Source organism: Somniosus microcephalus, chromosome 9, assembly GCF_052327205.1.
Source record: "Somniosus microcephalus isolate GS21.2 chromosome 9, FLI_Smic_1.0, whole genome shotgun sequence".
Taxonomy (NCBI): Eukaryota; Metazoa; Chordata; class Chondrichthyes; order Squaliformes; family Somniosidae; genus Somniosus; species Somniosus microcephalus.
In genome coordinates, this window is record NC_140995.1 from 225,247,449 (window position 1) to 225,268,227 (window position 20,779).

General features: G+C 47.6%; 1 protein-coding gene across 2 annotated transcripts in view; it reads left to right on the plus strand.

The window, feature by feature from the left end:
* Positions 1-20,141, plus strand: part of kif6 (kinesin family member 6) — a 705,324-nt gene extending 685,183 nt beyond the window's left edge. Inside the window, exons 21-22 of one of the 2 annotated variants that reach the window (XM_085997944.1) lie at positions 6,984-7,090; positions 17,940-20,141. In XM_085997944.1, coding sequence (XP_085854070.1) covers positions 6,984-7,090; positions 17,940-17,956 — 124 coding nt within the window. In that variant the 3' untranslated portion in view covers positions 17,957-20,141. Of the gene's footprint in view, positions 1-6,983; positions 7,108-17,939 lie in introns of those variants that run through there. The other variant, XM_085997945.1, reaches the window with a different exon arrangement.
* Positions 20,142-20,779: the final 638 nt, after the last annotated feature.

Here is a 20,779-nt window from a genome sequence, read left to right on the forward strand (position 1 = left end):
ATGTGGTGGCCCAAGAAATCAATCCGCTGCAGGCCGAACTGGCACTTGGCCGGGTTGATAATCAAACCGTGTTGACTGAGGCATGTGAAGAGGGTGCGCAAATGGCAGAAGTGCTCCTCTTTGCTAGGGCTGGCGATGAGGATGTCATCGAGGTAGACAAAGAGGAATTTTAGGTCCCGAAGCACGGAGTCCATCAAGCGCTGGAAAGCCTGTGCAGCGTTCTTCAAGCCAAACGGCATCCGCAGAAATTCGAACAGGCCGAATGAGGTGATGACTGCGGTTTTCGGGATGTCTTGCGGGTGCACGGGGACCTGGTGGTAACCACGGACGAGGTCGACTTTTGAAAAAGAGGTATTTCCCGCCAAATGGGCTGAGAAATCTTGGATATGCAGGATCGGATACCGATCAGGAGTAGTGGCGTCATTCAGGCGTCGGTAGTCGCCGCATGGCTGCCATCCGCCGCCGGGTTTCGGAACAATGTGGAGAGGTGAAGACCAGGGACTATTCGACCGGCGAATAATCCCCAGCCGCTCCATCGTGTCGAACTCCGCTTTCGCAGCCGCGAGCTTGCCGGGTTCTAGTCGTCGGGCCCGTGCATAAAGCGGGGGACCGGTGGTGGTGATGTGATGTTCTACACCATGTTTAGTAGCCGAGGAGGAGAAAGTGGGCCTGGTCAGATCTGGGAACTCTCCGAGGAGCCGAGTGAAGTCGTCTGGAGGTGGGAACGCACAGAAGACAGTGCGCGGCACGGCGTTACCACGGTGGCACGGGATGGAGTGGAACGTGGCCGCATTGATCAATCGGCGGTGCCTGACATCGACCAGGAGGCCATTGGCGCACAAAAAATCCGCCCCAAGGATGGCCTGCGTGACTTTGGCCGTGATGAATTCCTAGTGGAAACGCTGGCCGCCGAAACACACCTGGACCCGCCGCCTTCCGAAGGTCCGAACGGCCGCGCCATTAACCGCCGCGAGGGCGGGGCCGTAGCCCCCAGCTAGTATATCGAGATTTGACGCAGGTAGGATGCTACACTGCGCCCCGGTGTCGCAAAGGAAACGTCGACCAGATAGGGAGTCGGTGATGAAGAGAAGCTTCCCTAAATCTCCGATGGCCATCGCAGCCGCGGGGCGCTCGTTAGACCCGGTCCTCTTTCGCCAGGGTGGCTGTAGATGTTTTTCTTTTTTGTGCGAAAAACTGCAGGGAGGGCGGCAGCATCTTGCTTTCGCGCCAAAACGGGCGTGGTAAAAGCACAACCCCGCTGATTGAGGAGCTGGAGCAGTGTCTGTGGGGGATGGGCGCCTCGTGGCCGCGCAGTGCTGTTGTGTCACCACGAAAATCTTGTCCGCTTCGGCAGCAAGCTCCGCGCAGTCTGTGACTTCGGACCTGGCTAGGGCAGCCTGAACTTGCTCCGGGAGTAGGCTGAGGAATAGCTCCCTAAAGAGGAAGCATTCCGGCTCGGACCCGAGGAGCGTGAGCATCTGGCTCATGAGCTCGGACGGCTTGGAGTCCCCGAGGCTGGGCATAGTGAGCAGCCGGCGGGCACGCCTTGACTTCGTGAGCCCGAAGACCTGCAGCAACTGCGCCTTTAAGGTGTCATACTTGCGATCAGTAGGCGGACTACCGAGTAGGCTGACGATCCGCGAGGCTGTGGCGCTGTCGAGGGCGGAGACCACGTAATAATAATGGGTCTGATCCACAATGATGTCCCTGATGGCGAACTAGGCTTTAGCCTGGATGAACCACGCAGCTGGTTGTTGCTCCCAGAACTGCGGTAGCTTCAAGGTAACGGCATTCGTTCCCATGTTGATTATCTTCTGCGAAAACCGTTCGCAAAAGTCGGGGTCACCAATGTAGGAATGTCTAGTTGCTATCCAAAGACTGAGGTCCACTCAGGCGCTCAAACAAAACGAAGTTTAATGGAAACTAACAGGTTTAAACAAGTAACTGCAGGAGAACACCGAGTGTAGGTCTATTCAGTTCGGAGGCTCCACGAGGACTGCTGGCCGGTCCCGTGGTTGACGTCATGACATCATCACGTTCTTCCCGCCAGTGGGGGATCATGTGATGTACGGCGTGACGTCATCGCGTTTACCCGCGCTGTTAAAGTAATCACGCTCTGTACAAGTAAACAGTATAAATAAAGATACAGACTCAGGCTGTAGCTAACATGTTGTTAAAGGGAATTATATACAAACGATCTGAGTCCTTTAGTGGCTCCGCCACAATACTCTGGAGTCAACTTCTAGATCTAAATCAAAGAATCAGACAGCACAGAAGGAGGCCATTCAGCCCATCGTGCCTGTGCCAGCTCTTTGAAAGAGCTATCCAATTAGTCCCACTCCCCTGCTCTTGTCCCATAGCCCTGTAAATTTTTCATTTTCAAGTATTTATCCAATTCCCTTTGAAAGTTACTATTGAATCTACTTCCACCACCCTTTCCGTGCATTCCAGATCACAACAATCCGCTGCGTAAAAAAGATTCTCCTCATCTCACCTCTTTTGCTAACACATGATCGACACATGATGCAGCACATGATCCAAGTATTTGTTTTCCTGTTCCTTTTAAGCAGCAAGTAGGACGTGTTATTTGCAAGCACTAGTTGCAGTTTCAACCGAGGCCGTCCAATGGAAACAGTGCGCAAGTCTCCCGGGAGGATTCCGGCTCACCTGTGCCGCTTCCTAATTCCCAACTCGCAATGCTGCACATAGGGCGAGGGAGCAGTGCGGTCTGGAGGTCTGTCTGCAATATCACGGGAGCCAGAATAGGTGATCTGGGATCCTCCTAGGCAGGGATGAGCAACACTTTTAAGGTGTAAAACAGTACCAGCACCACAAACATGTTTTTGCATCAGAGAGCAGCATTCATGGTTAGGAGGTGGGAGGAACAGGCCTGGTCTGGATTCAAAACCTCAGCTTGAGTCATTCAGCAATTAAAGACAAGGGCAACTGTAACTGACCACAAATCCATGCATTACAGTGAGTCAGGACAGTTGAGGAGAAAAATATTTATACAATATATGTGGTGCGTCAAACATGTTTGAATTTGCTGACATTATCATCTATGAATGTGAGCTGTGACTACAGCAGCTTCATCACCAGAGCCGGCCCTAAGCAGTAGGCCCCCTGCTGTACATTTCCAGTACTTCCTGCACCAGAAGTTGTTGCATAATGGATATTCGACTTGTGAAGACCTCAATCACGCTGAGTTCCGCAGTCCAGGAATAAATAATTATATTCAATGGCTTCATGTACTCACTGCCACACACGCACTTCTTTATTTCATTTACTTTGTGGGGGGGTGGGGGGAATTGGGTATTAGAGATGAGTTTGGAAGGGAGCTGAGGGAGGGTATTTTTCCACAGGTTTGTTGATGAACTTGTTATTCGGTGGAAGGTTTGCTTGGGGCTATCTTGTTGGCTGCTGTTTGTATAAGTTTACGCTGCGCTGTATTAGGAACACTAGTGAGTAATTTTTGTACTATTACTGCCTTTGGCCCACCAGCTGTCTTGATATCCCAGCCAGTGTCGACTTGCTTAACACTTCCAGGAGGTGGGGGGGGGGGCGGGGTCAGAAATTGGTGAAAGGGTAGAGCAGGTCGACCAGCTTCTGTTGGGTTAGGGTTGCCAATCCTGCAGGATTGTCCTGGAGTCTCCAGGAATTGAGATTAATCTCCAGGACACTGCTGCAAGCAGCCCAGGAGAAAAATCATAGGGGGCATGAAACAAAAATGCTTTTTTTTCCATTTTCTTTGAACACTTTCATTTATTAGATCTAAAAATATGGGAGATGGGAAAGAAATGCTTTTTCACTAACAGTCAAGATTAATACAATTGGGTAACAAAGGCCGGAATTTTCCAGGGGATCAGCGGGCGGGATCGGTGGCGCTTTGAGTGGGAAATTAGATTTTTTTGACAGCGGGTTGGGACCCCGTTGTCAACCCGCCGCAACGCGCCTTTCCCAATGTCGGGTCTGCCAGCGCTGAGCAGACCCGACAGGCAGCAGCAGGCAACCCAATTAAACTCATTGGCCTAGAAATTCAGTATCGCCACGTTTGGGGCGCTACAGCCGGGCGTTCGCTAAATTTAGCGCCCGGCGCAACTTAGCGCCACCTTCATCGAAATTGAGTTGCACCGCCCCAAGAGGTTGCTGCTGCGCTAAAGCAGGCGATGCACGACTATCATAAGGCACTAAGCCGGCGAGCCGAGGCGCTAACACCGAGGGCGGGCGCAGCGCAGGTGCGGCGAGTTGCTTATTGAAGGCAGACACGCTGGCGCCGGTCAACTCTTAAAGGGGCAGGGTCGATTTGTTTGGCTGCCACGCCCTGCACACTGCAGCCCTGAAGCAAGGCCTGCCCATTGCTGGTTCATCAGTTCTACGCCCCAGGACCATGGGGAAGCCCGCTATTCTCCCAAATCCCATTGAACGCGCTTGCTGCTTGTCCAGGGTCATGGTGAAGGAGATGTACTGACGTCTCCTTCTGAAAAGGGCATTGGTCACCTGGCGGATGCAGCAATGTACCGCGAAGCAGGTGGCAGATCTCAGTGACCACCTCCCTTCTGAATCGCAGCCTCCGAACACACTGCTCCTCAGACATGTTCAGATATGAGAACTGCTGGCGGTATACCCTGGGTGGGTAAGGCCTCCTGTGCCGACGCCTGTTGGTCCTTCTCCGTCTGGCCATGACTGGCACTCTCTCATGGCGTCCCTGAGCCCTTTGAATGCAATGGAGAAGCCCAATGTTTCCACCCATTGCAACCCCCATTATATGTAGCGACTCAAGGCTATGGCACTGAATGTTAAATCCAAGTGCAAAGCTCTGGCCTGAAGCCAGAAGTACCTTTGTCTCTCTCCAAATATCCGTCTCTCACACAGAAGGATTGGCTCAAAATGGCTGCCACTTATAATGCAGGAGGAGTCCCCTTTAAATAGCGCCCCGCAGCGACTGGGAACCGTTCCCCTCTACCAGTCGCTGGGGGCGCCAGGTGCACAGAAGGGCGGCGCCACTGAAGTTCCGGTTCGGGGCGCACCAAGGGCGTTGCACCATGAAATGACGTCAGGATCTGCGCGCGCAGCTGAGCGGGCGCTGCGGTTTTGCGCCGCCGCTAAATCTTGAGTGAAGTTCGCGAGAGGTGCAGATCGCACCGCGCCTGGGCGCTAGCCGCTTAGCGCCCCACTTCTCCTCCTCCTAAGGCGCTAGCGGCTGGCGCTAACAACTAAATTTCTAGGCCATCATCATCTGGTTGACAGATCATTAACAGGATTTTTTAACTTACCTTTTCACTTTAACTTCGTGGCCACGGGAACCATGCTGTTCAAAAACCACGGCTGTCAACCTGAGGCAGGTGTTCATTGGCCATTGCTCCAGCTGATTATTTGACAGCTTCAGATGTACAGTAAAAGCTCCCACCTGACATCATCACTTTCCTCAGCCACAAGCTGAATCCATTTCCAGCACAGATTCTGCAAGCTTTCCACTTTCCACTCTCACCTCATTGGAAGAACTCTCTCACCATTGACAGAATGCTTCTGTCATCTCTACTTAACCTGCCATCTATTGCATCAACATGTGTGCCCTTTATACTGTCTCACCTTGGTCTTCAGAATCCCACCACGATCAGCCCCAACACCAGCAGCACCAACAAAACACCAACCTTCTCCGCAATCACCTGATGCTGCACAGGACAGAGGGCATCAGCACCCGACAACATTGCTGCCCGGGAGGCCGGGGATAGCCTCACCATGGTCAGCTTTACTTCACTTGACGCTGTATACCCTGGCTGCCACATGATGCGCCAGGTTGGCATCACTCCACACCAACACCATAAAGCATCCCTACAATGTCCAAGCCATTCCTTTCACACTCATCGCCATTTGCGGGTGGTACCGTTATGTCTCACCATTCACTGCAACTCACGAAGCCACTCCAAAGGTGCACACAAATCTGTTGAAGAACGCAAAGTGTTGAAAATAAAGATTTCAATGTTTGACAGCACATTAACAAAAACTTCACATAAACATTGGCTAAAACACACAAGTGCCTACCATTATATGTTGTTAGTTGGTATGATTGCACTAGGATGAGGGTGATTGTGAGGTGTGGCTAGTGAGATGGGGATGTGATAATGTAGATAGAGAGAGTGCAAGGTAAGTTGGTGTGAGTAAGGATGTGCAGGAGATGGGTAGGGAAGGAAGAGTGATGGGGATGTGATGAGAGGCACAGCAGGATGATGGTGAGTGTGGCTTTGTACTAATGTTTCGTGATCTAATGAGATCATTGAAAGGTTTGAGTCCTGACGACATCCCTGCTTGTTGCCTCCTGTGCAATGTGCAACCAGGCTGTGTTGGTCTCCTGGGGCGATCTCTTTCGCCCGTCGGAAGGGAAGAGAACCTCTCTACGTACTCTGACTCCCTCCATAAGCATATGGAGGGAGTCATGGGAGAACCTGAGTGCAGCCTTGCACCTCTGTGCAGTGATTGTCAGTGTTTGCAGCACTTCAGTGCTGTAGAACACTGGCAGCACAAATGTTAAAAGAAAGTTGGCTATGGTCCCTTTAAGGAAACCGGCTGATGACGGGATTTGATGGGATGTTACTGCCCCACTCCAGCTCCCCACACACTTGTCTCAATCAACCAGCAGCAAATCCTAAGCCAATTTACCAGCTTTACCCAGTTCAGATTGACCCAGTGAGAAAACAGCAGCTTATAAAAGCAGCTTTTATCTTTCAGGGGCTGATTGACCTGCTGTACATTTCCAGTACTTCCTACACCAGAAGTTGTTGCATAATGGATATTCCACTTGTGAAGACCTCAATCACGCTGAGTTCCGCAGTCCATTTCACTCCAGGAATAAATAATTATATTCAGTGGCTTCATGTACTCACTGCCACACACGCACTTCTTTATTTCATTTACTTTGGCTGAAAGTAAAAGATTTTTTTGAGTTTTGGGTTTAATGTTTATTTATGTGTGCCTATCTCACCCAGATTGCCTTCAAGCCTCGACTCATCCATTCCCCTGACCGGTGACGGACAGACCGATGCCGACATTCTGGCATTCGTTCGAGCAAGACAAAACCTCATGCAGAAAAAAGGTGAGACTAAAGAGTGAGTAAAACTCTCAGGGGAGGGGAAGGGGGAGAGGAGCCACACAGAGATCCTGGGCCAACAAAATTCACACGTTACTCATCACAGCGTAACATGCACTCACGATTTCTCACAATGTGCTGCTGATAAGATCTGTTCCAAAATGCTGGGAAATGAACAAAATAGAGTTTTTAAAAAAATCAAAAATTAAACTGCACATCACCCCAGGAAAACAAATCAATCCTCCCCTGACGTTATACAGGTCTGTGCAGGCCCCTACACCCTGACATTGCCCACTTTCTAGTAAATATTTCTTTAAAGAGTCCCTGCAGTGTATCTGTGTCACAATGTTCGTTACCTCCAACTCACTTTACAAAAATCTGCTTTGAATTAATTTCTAATGCATATTTGACCTGTATTGCCCCTGCCTCTGTAGTGATTTTGTTTGCTTTTCCCACTAGTTTCATCAGATCACAGTTTGGGTTGCTGCCTTAGCTTCTCACTATGCAGTTTGTTAGCAAATGAGTTTAGTTTGTTGCCATATCAAATCACAGTTGAGTAAGTTAGCTTAGCAAAATTAAATTTGTCCTGTGAATAATTGGCAGCTTATTTCCTTTCCTACCCAATTTTCTCCTTTTTTCCTCTGCTTTATTTTTTTCTTGCCATTATTGTTATACGAGTCTTGATAATGAATGTTAGCAGGCCATTCAGCTACAGGGGCATCACAGCGGAAACCAATCCTCTTCTCAGGAGCCAATGAATATTGCTCAGGTACAGCCGTCGTCACATGCACTGAGGCTAATTGTAATGTACCTACTGCTGCCCTGGCTGACATCAGCTAACTCAGCACAGACTGGCAATTGAACCGGTGACCTCTCTGGTCTGTAGGGTTCAGTTACACTCTGTCTTTACCAACTGAGCCATGAGGGGAGCGGCTAGCAACAGTGGGAAAGTATTTTTGCAATGGGTTGAACGTCATGGAGGTCACCAAAAGAATGCACTTCAGTGGAGTTTATCTGTCTCCAGCACTCAGACTCTTGCATATAATCGCACGGCAATGTGAATTCCCATTAGACACACACGCAGGATTGATAACCCAGGAAGCGAGAAGGCAATCAGGTTATTCATATATTGAGCATATTTCTTTACACCCCATCTGAATTTTCCATTTGCCCAGCTGATATCTGCCTGTGGACAGATGGTGTTATCACTAGTGTGGTTCAGTACTTTGTTATCTAATCTGCCACAAGCTTCCAGCACTCAGTAAACAGTGGTGTGTGTGATTACAGAAACAACGAATTTCAGATAGGCAGCAAACATATTAAAAGACGGAAGAAGTCGACATTTCTATTGAATTTGAGGGATTTTTTTTCCTCCATTCCCTGTTCTTCCCACCCTTGGTCAACTATTCACCCTTATGGAGAGTTAAATGGGGTCTTTTTGGGACCAAATTACCTCCCAGGTGACTTGCCTGCTGAAATTTGGAACCAAATCGATGCTATGTAGCACACACAGTAACCCTATACCTGAATAGGCATGTCAGCATGTAATAAAATGTTCCAAGACACTTCACAGGAGCGTAATCAGGCAAAAATTAACACCAATCCAAAGAAGGAGACATTAGGACAGGTAGGTTTTAAGCAGTGTCTTAAAGGAGGAGAGAGGTTGCGAGGTTTAGGGAAAGAATTCCAGAGCTTTGCGCCTAAACAGCTGAAGGCACAGCCACCGATGGTGGGCAAAGGAAGTGGGGGACGCACGAGGCCAGAGTTGGCGGGATGGAGAGTTGTAGGGCTGGAGGAGGGTACAGAGATAGCGAGGGGGCGAGGCCATGGATGGATTCTAATGAACTAGAGCTAGAATTTTAAAATCAAGGTGTTGCTGGACCGGGTGCCAATGTTGGTCAGCGAGCACAAGGACGATGGGTCAATAGGACTTGGTGCGAGTTAGGATACAGGCAGCAGAGCTTTGAATGAGCTTAATTTTGTGGAGGGTGGAAGATGGGATGTCGGCCAGGAGAGCGTTGGAATAGTCAAGTCTGAAGGCAACAAAAGCATGGATGAGGGTTTCAGCAGCAGACGAGCTGAGGCAGGGGTGGAGACGGGCAATACTACGAAGGTGGAAGTAGGTGGTCTTTGTGATGGAGAAGATATGTCCAAGATATTTCATGGCACTGTTGATTAATCAGCCAGCTCAGCCCACTGAAGGTACCTGGAGGGGTCGACTTATCACTGGGGGCTGTGATTCCTCCCACTCAACTCTAAGTAACTCGTTAAGTCAATGTCCTGATGGATAAGTTGGTCCTGGCTATACAGGCAGCAGGGTGCTAATGTCAATGAGCTGTGTTGTAATACCCCAGTTCACACTTGAGAGTCCCTAAACCTTGTCTCTGCCAGCCTTAGTTTATAAGCTGTCTTCCCTTAGGGGTGCCTCTGTGGGGAGAGTGTGTACTCTATGGGCTCGATTTTAATAGCCCTGAGGAGGCGGGACTGTAGCGAAAATTGGAAAAAATGGCTTCAGACACCCAACCCGCCCCCATCCGATTTTCATGAGTGCCTGTTTAGCCGCTCCCAAACTGACCCAACTGGAACCAGTGGGACAGGTAGTTAAGGCAGTTTACAGTCTGTGAACTGCCTTGCTAATCCTATTTTTATAGTTGTTTCCCATTTTCATGCTTCTGGCTCCTGTTTCCCGACTTGTCAGAAACAGGCCAGGTTCAAGGAAACGAGTTGCTGGAGGACATGATTTGTATGCATTGGTGGAGCACTTTAAAAGCGCCCCTGAAACATGGCTGACATTCAATTGCAACAACTTTGCTGTTGTAGGCATGGGATAAGATTTTGCACATCTACTGACCTTGTGACTGTTCAAGCTGACACCCATCTGCAGTGTGACATGAATGGAATAATTTCAGGCCACTTCGACTGTGCACTTGCAAGTTTGTTGCCTCAAATGAAATCTATAACAAGGGGATGGGAAAAATTTATGTCCTCTCATCCTGGTCCTCATAATCGGAGGAGTAGCAGCCGTGTGGCTCAGCGCAGATCTTCCTGGGAATAGGAGGAGGATGAGGGGCGCCTTGCATGCCCTGTTGTGACCAATGCAGCATCCCTCCAGTTCACTGCTGCCCTCAAGCAGGGTATGCACACTACCATGCCACATTAGCATAAGCTTACTCTTCAACTGTAGGTGGCTACCATATGGCTCTGTAATTGCAGGCGATATTTGTCCAATCATCTCTGCTATACCCTATTATTTCCTATCACTTTTACCATAAGCGTTACAAAAGCAAGTTGCCCTGAGCCCTCAATGTGCTTTTGCCATTTCCCAGAACACATAGGCCACACAAATAACTGTTTGCCGTAATTTTTCTTTTACACATGACAAAAGGATAATAAACCAACAGTCAGGAAAAAAAAGACAAAACTCCCAAGTGAGTCCCCTTGTGACTATAGGTGCTTAATCTTTCTCTTACGCATGCTTCTACGTGGTGCTTCCCCTGTGGCTTCAGCAGATGTAGAGGCACCTTGCTGACTAGGATGCTGCGCCTGCTTAGATGCCTTTGGCGGGCTTCCTCTGGGTTTGGGAGCCTGGGAGGGCTCTTCAACAGTCTACTCTTCCTGCAGCTGTGCAGGGGCTGAAACGGCCATCTCAGTTGTCTCCGCAAAGTGGGTCTCAGACCAAGGGCTCCACAGTGGCATGGCCATGTGAGTGCTTTGAGAGGAGCCCACACTTCCTTGTGTCCTGCCAACAACATCCCTCTCACGGGTCAGCCGCACCTCAGTGCTGGCAAGTGGCTGGAGAGCATCTTGCTGCACATCAGGGGGACCATGAGGACCTGGAGCTGCACTGGCAGTTCTCATCGCAAGGACATCCATAAAGCTCTGGTCTCTCTACTCAATAGCTGCCCATCGCTCCTCCAGAGATGAGATTCTATTTTGAACAGTCTCATGTTTTCCTGACTCTGGCGACTTATTTCCTCCATGGCGGTAGCCATCCTTTCCATTGAAGTAGCCAGCCTTTCCACGGAGGTTGCCATCCTATCCACGGAGGTTGCCATCCTATCCATGGTGGTGCGTTCATGCGCCATTACCTCCATCACGGCAGTGCTGATGTTAGAGATGGACTCCTCCATTCTATCCACACTCGCACTAACCCTGGAGGCAAACCCTTCCAGAGACACCTGCATTGTTCCTGTATTTCCTGAGATGCTCTTTTTCTGGATGGCCCCAGAGGCACAGCGTCTGCATGCAGCTCAGCAGAGCTAGGAGATTGCTGCGACCTCCGCCGAGGATTCTCCACTGCTGTCGCTGTCTCCACCATCTGCTGATGCTCACTTGTGCGCTGTGATAGACCAGGTGGCAACACTACTCTAACTCGCGAGGACCCCACCGAGGTGTGCATTGCTGCGCTGGGTGCGCTAAGTCCTGGTGACGTTGCTCCCTCAGAGGCTTCAGGTTCCTCTGAGGAGTTGTCCAGCTCTTCGTCCTGGATCGCGGGAGGGGGGCGCTCGATGGTCCTGTGGGAGAGTAAAGGCATGATTTAGACATCTGATATTGATGTTGCAGACACATCCTTTTGAGCAGATGACACAACGCGATTCTCTATGAACATCATATGCCATTGCATTCTCGAGAGAGATGAAACTCTTATTATGTCACCAGCTTTCTCTAGTGTGCCCGTCTCTCCATCTCCCACTTCCAGGTCCTCACCACCTCCAACAATCTCGTATGCAGCCTCCTCAGCACTTGTCAATGTTGCTAGGGTAGGTGTTCCTCCTCCAGTCAGTGCTTTCTCCCTCTTATTTCTTGCAAAGAGGGACACAAGCAGTGTTTCAGCCACAGTGATGGAGTGATTGTGAATAATCCCTACCTTAGAAGCTTTGAGGGAGACGAAGATGGGGTAAGGAACCAAGAGAAAGCTAGCTCCCTGTGCGTTGTTAGTTGTTATCACAGCATGACCGTGAGAGCGAGTCTAAGGGGTGCATAGGCAGAATGCTGAAGTGATCCAGTGCAGAGACAGAGATGGATAGGTATGGGTGCGAGGGAAATGAGGGTACGGTGGGATGTGGAGGAGCAGACTTACAATGCAGAGTGCTAGTGATGAGAAGAGAAGGGAAGCAGATTGAAGGCAAGTGTGATGGGATACTCACTTTTGATGTTCGTGCAATATCATTAAACCTTTTTCAGCACTGGATCCATGAGCATGAACATATGGACCTTGCGCTGACCTCCTGAGCAATGTGCAGCCAGGCTGCTTTGGTCTGCTGAGGAGGCTTCCTCCGGCCATCAGGAGGGAAGAGAATCTCCCTGCGCCCTCTGGCAGCATTCACAAGAGCATGGAGGGAGTCATCATTAAATCGAGGAGCTGCCTTTCCTCTGGAAGAAGTCATTGTGTATAAATCAATATCAATGAGTTCAGGAATCCACTAGAGAAAGGCTTAGGCTGAATGGCAGCTTTAAAACCAGCTGCTATTATGACGGCATCAGAGGCGGCCAGCCAACCCGATCCCACTCATTGGACCGGCCAGCGCAGTTGAAATTAACAAGCTCATTAAATCAAAATCGGATATCAGCAGCTGATCCCGCCGGAAGTGGCTCCGGAACCCGCCCACCACACAGCCCGACTCCAAACCACCTCGGGAATTAAAATCGACCTCTATATCTGACAAACAGAAACTCTCCCTGTGCAGTCAGTGGAACTGAATATCTGGCGCTGTGTATAACGGGCAGCCGCTCCAATGTTGCCTGTTTTGCGCCACCACCTGGGACGAATTTCTAGATCAGTGATGGATTTTCAAGTGTCTCAAGCATCCAGTTGATCGGGAAAAAAAATTCTAATTTCTGGGCTGTGTACCATCTGAGGATAGATGTGACTTACAGCCCATTTCTGCCAGAGCTTTCCCTTAACAGGCCCATGGTGACTCCTGCCCCCTCCCTCTTTATTTGGGAAGTAACAGGTTTTTGTTGAGCAGCTGAGATGAGGAACTTGGCAGAGGGAGGGAATCACAAGCTTGAAAGTGCAGGCAGCCACAGGGCTTGCAGCCAAGTACAGTCTACACTTCCACAGATCTTCTGACAGAAGGTTTTGCATAAATTGTCCGTGATCCCCATAGAAATTTGAGCAAAACTCCCCAATATTGAACCATGGTATACTGTCCTCCGTGCAACATTCTCCCTTACCTTAGCAGCAGAGACCTTCAATGTCCTCATTTAATTGTTTCAGTCTCCACTTATCCCTATAACCCACTAGATATTGATCAAGCCCTTTTGTAACTTTTTTTCAGCCTCAGCTGTGCTTGTCGATTATGATGTAGACAAAGAGTTAATTGAGATATATGACTATCATTGTACATGTTACACTGTTGGTTTTGTAATGTTTACCAGAATACATACTTTTTATGGTCTGGAGAAAGTGACTCTTTTTATAGATGCCCTGAGAAACAAGGGTATTACGTACGGTGTGTGAGGTGACAGGGTATGTAATAGAGTTGCAGAAAGTGCATATTAAGCAGTTAGCCAGAAACAAGCTCCTCAAACAAAAGACATTCACAGTGAGCTGCACAACAAGGCCATGTTACGCAGGAGAGGAAAATTACAGATACTTAATTTAGTGTAAGCTTCACTGAAAACTGTGACCTTTCTTGTTATACAGCATGACATTTGGCATTTTATATCATCCAAACCCTTTCACAGTGGCCTTTCAAATGGAGATTTCTGAATTGATTCCATTTAGTGCTGAAATTAAGACACTCTTATGCTACTGCTTATATCTTGACATGGTGATAGAGATTAATATCCAAAAGTTAAAAAGATCACATTTGACTCGGCAAAGCTTCTCTATGCACTGTTTTTACCACATTGGTTAATGCATTTGTGCCGAGTTTTTGTGTCCATCATAAGTCATGTACTTATTTATTTTAATTGAGTTAAATACTTAGTTAAAATTGTTTGCCCATAAAATAAATGTCTATCTCTCGTTTTACACTATTGTGCAAAGTCAAGACCTGCCCCAATAACTTTGATAAAATGACGCACTAGAATTTGATGCAAATGCATTAACCAGCGCACTAAAGGAGGAGTTTCAATATCTTGAGTCTCAACGACAGATCTCAGCAGTGTATAGGCCATTGGTTTCCAGCACTAAGATGTTCCTTTTTCTGTTACTTTTGCAACAATTGTGTAAAACCTTGTTCAGCAAATAATTAAAAAGAAAAAGCAACATTTTGAATCAGTTCTATATTTGTAATATTACATGGATCTTATATAGAAAGAGAGAGCGTACACATGAAGCCTTTTCCTTATTCCATATGCTGAAAGTAACTTTTGCCTCCTCCTCTCTCTCTCTTGACTTGCCCGGAGCTCAGGCCTCTGTTCAACAAACCACATATAATAAGCAGGGCAAACTATTTTGACTTCAGATACTGTGAAAGTATCAGAGAACTCATAGTCTAAGTTTCAATTTTGACTCTAGAATCAGGAGGTGAGAGATCAGTTTTGAAGCAGCCTGCGTCACCTAGGCTGTAAGGTTATTTATTTATAACGGGAACCAATCCCTCTTTTTAAGATATTTTGTCTTCCTCGCGTTTCCTTGTACTTCTCTGCTGTTGTACCATCTGTGGCTGGGCAAGCGACCCAACTCCAGAGGCTCAATTATTAGCAACTACTAGAATGTGCAAAGGGTGGCAGGCGGTAACTGTCAGACTCGCTCTCTTCCTCTCTGTGGGCGAGATGGCTGCAATGAAAAACTAAGCTTGTGAGGAGTCTCAAGGACACGGTATACTCCACTCCGCTGTGGTGTAGCACAGCAGTTCTCAACCGGGAGTCTGTGGCTCCCTAGGGTTACGTGAGAAGATTTCAGGGGGTCCGCCAGTTGGTTTGTCCCATCAATATACAGGGGACACTACTGATGTTATACCATAAACATCAGTAGTTTCCCCTGTATATTGAGACGTGAGGAATAGTCTCACAAAGACTGTTTATACCAAGACTGCATGCGCAGTCAATTCAGATTCTTACTGTTGGACATCATTTGAACGCTTAGACAAGTCTCTTTGTGTGTCACTGACTCGTACCATAGTATTTATCTCGGTAAAATTTTTTTTGATCTAGCTCGAATCGCTTCGACATTCATTAACCACTCGCCGCTTTTAACTATTAAATAAAACAGTGGAAGTTATAACTTTCCTTCTGGGGGTTTAAAACCTGAGTTGGGGGTGGGGAAATCAGCGAGTTAGTCTGGCGTTGTGTGGGCCGAGATAGTGTCAGCCTTATTTCAACCCTTTTCTTTCCCCTCGTGCAGAGCTGCCCTGTGTCAGTTGGAAGCTTCCAGCACATTTGAAAAGGGCGCCGTCAGTGGAGGGAGTGCACGTGTCATATGGCCCTGGAGGGTGTGGGGGAAAGGAAAGAAAGAGGCATTCCAGTCCCTGGGCCTGCGGCAAGGCCGTAATAATCGGGATCCAGTGTGACTCTCTCCTTCAGTGTCTTCAGTCTGAGTTAATAAAATAGCTGAAGACGGAATCACGATTTTCCTCATAACTCAGGCAAAGAGCTTTATATTCATGGCCATGTGCTTCTCTGACGGATGGATAAGCCTAGTCTGGGAGCTTGTGTCCTTTGAGGTACCAGCTATTTGTGAAAGGGTTGGGGAAAAGCATAGAGGGGGCTGCCTTTGTCACTAAAGGATTTATGGCGATGAGGTCTGGTGGGTTAAGTCGCTCAGGGCCCTGTTTGTTTCTCCATTTCTCTCATGTACCATCCGCCTTTGCCATTACTGGTGCTGTTTATTCAAGTCGCTAGCTTTCACCGCCATAGAAACATCGAAGATAGGAGCAGGAGTAGGCCATTCGGCCCTTCGAGCCTGCTCCGCCATTCAATGTGATCATGGCTGATCATCCAAACTCAGTACCCTGTCCCCGCCTTTTCCCCATGTTGGGGTTTGGTATCGAAATAAGAGGGAAATTCTGTTTCCGAAATGGAGGACGTGGACTTGGAATATTAGCCCAGTCCCACCGAGTGTGTACAAAACAAACCTGTAGTGAGCACTGTGGTTGTTGCTCCTGGTTCACTTCCTGTTAAACTGTGGTTGTTGCTCCTGGTTCATTTCCTGTTAAGCAAATGGTTGATGGGGTGGAGCAGACATTGGGCAGCAAATGGGCACACAATGTAAATTTAGGATAAAAACAGAAAATGCTGGAAATACTCAGCAGGCCCGGCTACATCTGTGGCGAGAGAAACAGAGTTAACATTTCAGGTTGATGACCTTTTGTCAGAACTGAAATGATGGGCTGGATTTTGTGAATGGAGACGAATTGGAGGCGGGACTGCTGCTTGTCGTGACAATGTCCCGCCTCTATCCTCGCCTGACCAACCAGAGGAATTTTCCCCTGATTGAGTTTGTTAAGCCCGCCCTGCCGGCTCAGCAGGCCAATTAGGGAGGAAGTCACTGACAGAGCATGTCAACGTCAGATGTGCTATCTGTCAAGAATTCTTGAAAGAAGAAATGTCAGCGTTTGACAGCTCTGTGAAGCTGTCAAACACTAACATTCTCTGTAGTTTGATGAGTCCTTGTGTTCAGGACTCATCAAACCTTTCAACTTTGTTGATTTCACATGGCTGTTGGTTCGAACGTTCCAACAGCCAGCCTGTGAAATCAACAAGGAGGATGTCGGCACTCCATTTCCAGCGCAGCTAAAGGCTGTAGAAAGAAAACCAGGTAAGTGAACACTTTTTTAAAACTTATCACTCACCTTGCATACTTACCCCTCCACACTTGCACCCATCACTCACCTCTACACCTTCCTTCCAGGTGCCTCCGACCGCCGCAGACCTCCTTCGCGTCTCCTCCAACCCGGCGGGGTTCTCCGAGGTCGGGAAGCCTTCACCTGTGAAGGTAAAATGGCACTAATCCTTTTTTCTGCCTGTTAACTACCTGTTAAGTTATACAGCACAGAAAGAGGCCCTTCGGCCCATCGTGTCAACAGGCAGTTAAAATGATTAAATGCCTTTCCCGCCTCCAGGACATCTTCCCGCCTCCTGGCAAAAGGGCACGGAGGTGGGATAGGGGCGAGTTTGCCATCCGCCCCCACTTTCTCCAAATTTACTGGCTGTCCCGTCTCCATGCCCACCTCCTCGGGGCTTGGAAAATCCAGCCCGTTAACTCTGTTTCTCTCTCCGCAGATGCTGCCTGACCTCCTGAGTATTTCCAGCATTTTCTGTTTTTATTTCAAATTTCCAGTATCCGCAGTATTTTGCTTTTTTAAATTTAGGACTTAATAAATTCTTCTTTATCTAAGGTGTAATAGAGCTATTAATAACTAATAACTAATTTTGATGCAGAACAAATACTTGCGTTGTGTTATGGGGCTTCCGCAGAATTATTATAACGCAGGAGGGGGTCCTCGGAAGCAAAAAGGTTGCGAACCCCTGGTGTAGCATGTCTCCTGAAGGCACTGAAAGCTATTTTAACTTTAACATCACATAAAATGTGCCGTAATTTAAATGACCCTGTTGTTCCCCACATGGACCCAGCTGAGCCCAGGCTGATACTGGCTGGAAATTTAAAGAGCAAAAGGTTCCACAAAGAGCAAGTGGAGATTGAGCATCAGGAAAACTCACACTGCTCTCTTGTGCCTCCTGGTGGTCAGTTATAGAGCAGCCTCTTTCCTGAGGGAAAGTCACTTGCCTGCCTTCTCTGTGGGGGAAATAAGGTAAAAGTAGGGGAGAACGAGCTGGAAAATAGTCTATAAAATGGGAGTGAGATTTAAAAATAGTAAATTGAGACACTGATTCTCCCATCAAAGTGAAAAAACTCAACAATCTATATAAAAGTTGACCCTAATAAAATTATTTTATTTTGCAGGTCTGAGAAATAAATAGCTCCCGGTGGAGTTCAAGGCTATTTGTTCAACAGCACTGATGCTTGGAAAGCTCCGGGATGCTGCATTCACACTTTAGAATCAAGGAAATAACACTGAAATTTTATAACTGTTATTGGATGCATTTGAAAAGGGAACAGGCTACGATTTTTACTGTAAACCTTCTGCCTATGATTTGTAACAGAGAGTCCACCATCACAGCTCCTTTTTAACAGTCAAGTAGTTGTAAAGACTTATTACTCACCATCCATAGTAATCTCCTTCAGTGTACCCTCCTACATTCTACAGGCGGCTTTTGAAACCCAAACCATCTGCTACATCTTGATTCCTTCCTGCTCTTTTCAGACTTGATGGTGTCCTGTTCTGTAGGTCTTTGGCCCATAGTTTCATCATCCTTTACTTTATGTATGCCTTTCTGTGCATTTTTGTGTATAATGAACACTGATGCTATCAACAGGAACTATCATGGAAATGATGTTTGGTACGGTATCCTACTGGTTTAAGTACTGGACTAGCAACTCGGTGGTAGTGAGTGTAAATCCCACCACTTGAATTAAGGGCCATAAATATAAAGCAGTCACTAATAAATCCAGTATGTAATTCAGGAGAAACTTCTTTACCCAGAGAGGGGTTAGAATGTAGAACTTGCTTCCCACATGGAGTGGTTGAGTAGTTGCCTTTAAGGGAAACTGGATAAGTAGATGAGGAAGAAAGGAATAGAATGATATGCAGATAGAGAGAGATGAAGTAGGGTGGGAGGAGGCTCACGTGGAGCATAAACACCGGCCTAGACCAGTTGGGCCGAATGGCCTGTAAAATTGTATGTAATTCTATAAATTCAGCAAATCTGATAATTTGTGGACTGGTACATGAAAGTTTCAGTTTTGTTATAAAAATCCAACTGGTTCACTAACATCCTTTAATGAAGGGGACTCGAGTTTCACACTATACAGTTGAGTCTTAATGCCCTCAGGGCAACTAGGATGGCCAATAAATATTGCCAGTGCCACCTATATCCCAAGAGCAAATAAAAAACATATCAAGCTGCTGCTCCAGGTGGACTCATTGAGCTTACCGGGTAGCAGATGTGCTGTACACACCAGGAAGCTCCCAGGTTTGAACCACGCAGTCTGTGCTGAGCTAACCGATCTCCAATAGGGCAGGGTTTCTGCTGGAAAAGGTGCAAGTGTGGATATTGAATGAAGATAGATTTGGGCTCAACTGTGATGCCTCTGTGGTAAAATAGCCTACTGAATACTCGTTCTGTAAGCTCACAAATGAATGATGGCCATTTGGATGCGATACAAGATGGCAACTGGTACCAGTGGAGCCGTACCCCATAATTAGCGGTGAGAAAATTGGCAAAACAATTATTTTAAGCTGAAGCACCATGGTCTACTGAACTGAAAATTTTGATTCATCCGATTCTTCATGTCTCTCTCAAGTCACCCTTATTACATCCTCAGCAATTGACATTTTTGGTTGCATTGATCCCCCCCCACACCTCCTCAGTAGAACCCCTCCATTGCTAGTGCTGCCTCGGAGAAGCTCAGTTTCCTCTTTCCTTTCCCCTCAGCAACTACTAATTGTCTGGAAAGCTCAAGGTTGTCCAAGACTGGAGGACTGCTGTTCTCTCTGGGGGGGCCCTTCTAGCAAACCTCTCACTGCTGGATAAGATACCAGAAAAAGCTCCAGCCTACAGGTTTTATGTTAGAACCATCCTTGTCCCTCTATTGAGTGTATTCCTGAACTTTCCACTCCCTTAAGCTGCAAATACACCTTCCTGTACACCCTATCCTCTCCCTATAATCTTGACATTTTTGAAATGAAGATTGACTCCAGAGCTATTGAACTCCTTTCCTGCCTCCCTCAGTCCTTGCTTCCTTCTACAACCTTTAGATTTTTAAAATCCAGTCTTGGCATCACCAGTTCCTGGGCATCTTCTCAAATTCTGGGGATTTGTGCTCTTTTTAACCTTGGTCCATCTGGTGCAGTAGCCTAATGTCAGTTGCTCTCACTGTGTACGCTAAAATTTTCCACCATATGCACAGAAATAATCTAAAATTTTCCACCATAAACACTGAAATAAACAAAAAGGATGCTAAGGTTAATGAGAATTTTTACTTTTGCGCTAGTTTTTATGAGTTTTGACTACTTTTTAAACTGAATAAACGTCTTTTACTCAAGTGATCGCACTCTCGCCTCTGAGTCCGAACGTTATGGGTTCAAGCCCCACTATGGAATAAGTACAAAATCTAGGCTGACCCTTCAGTACAGTATTGAGGGAGTGCTGGTCCCATTCTGGCACCGAAGAGGCTCCTGTGATTTTGAGACTCCAACCTCATTTACATTCACCAGGCACGCTGCATGGCGCCAAACAAACATTCCGACACAGCTCGCCAGCTTCAGCTAAGGAAAACAGGCCAGCAAAGTAAGTCGCTGAGGATGGGTTGCAATCGTGGAGGGTGGGGGTCCCAGGGTGGCGGCAGCCCAGATTACTTTAACAGGCCCCGGAGGTCAACTCCTGCTCCTCCAAGGCCCACAAAAATAATTCAAGACTTACCTTTGCTGGGCCTCTTCTCCTCCATTTCCCGTGGAACTGTGCATGCTCCGACCAGTTCATACCTGAAATGGTAAACAGGGTCCTATTTACATCATACGACCCTGATCTCCATATTAAAAGGGGCCTATCGCCTGAAACAGGCTGGCACTTTGGGCACCCAGAGATAGAACCCTTTTGAAATGGAGCCAGCCTCTTCGCCGGTGTTAACTGGGTGGTGAGGACACAAACCCCATTTTGAGGTCGTTACTGCTTCGTTAACGC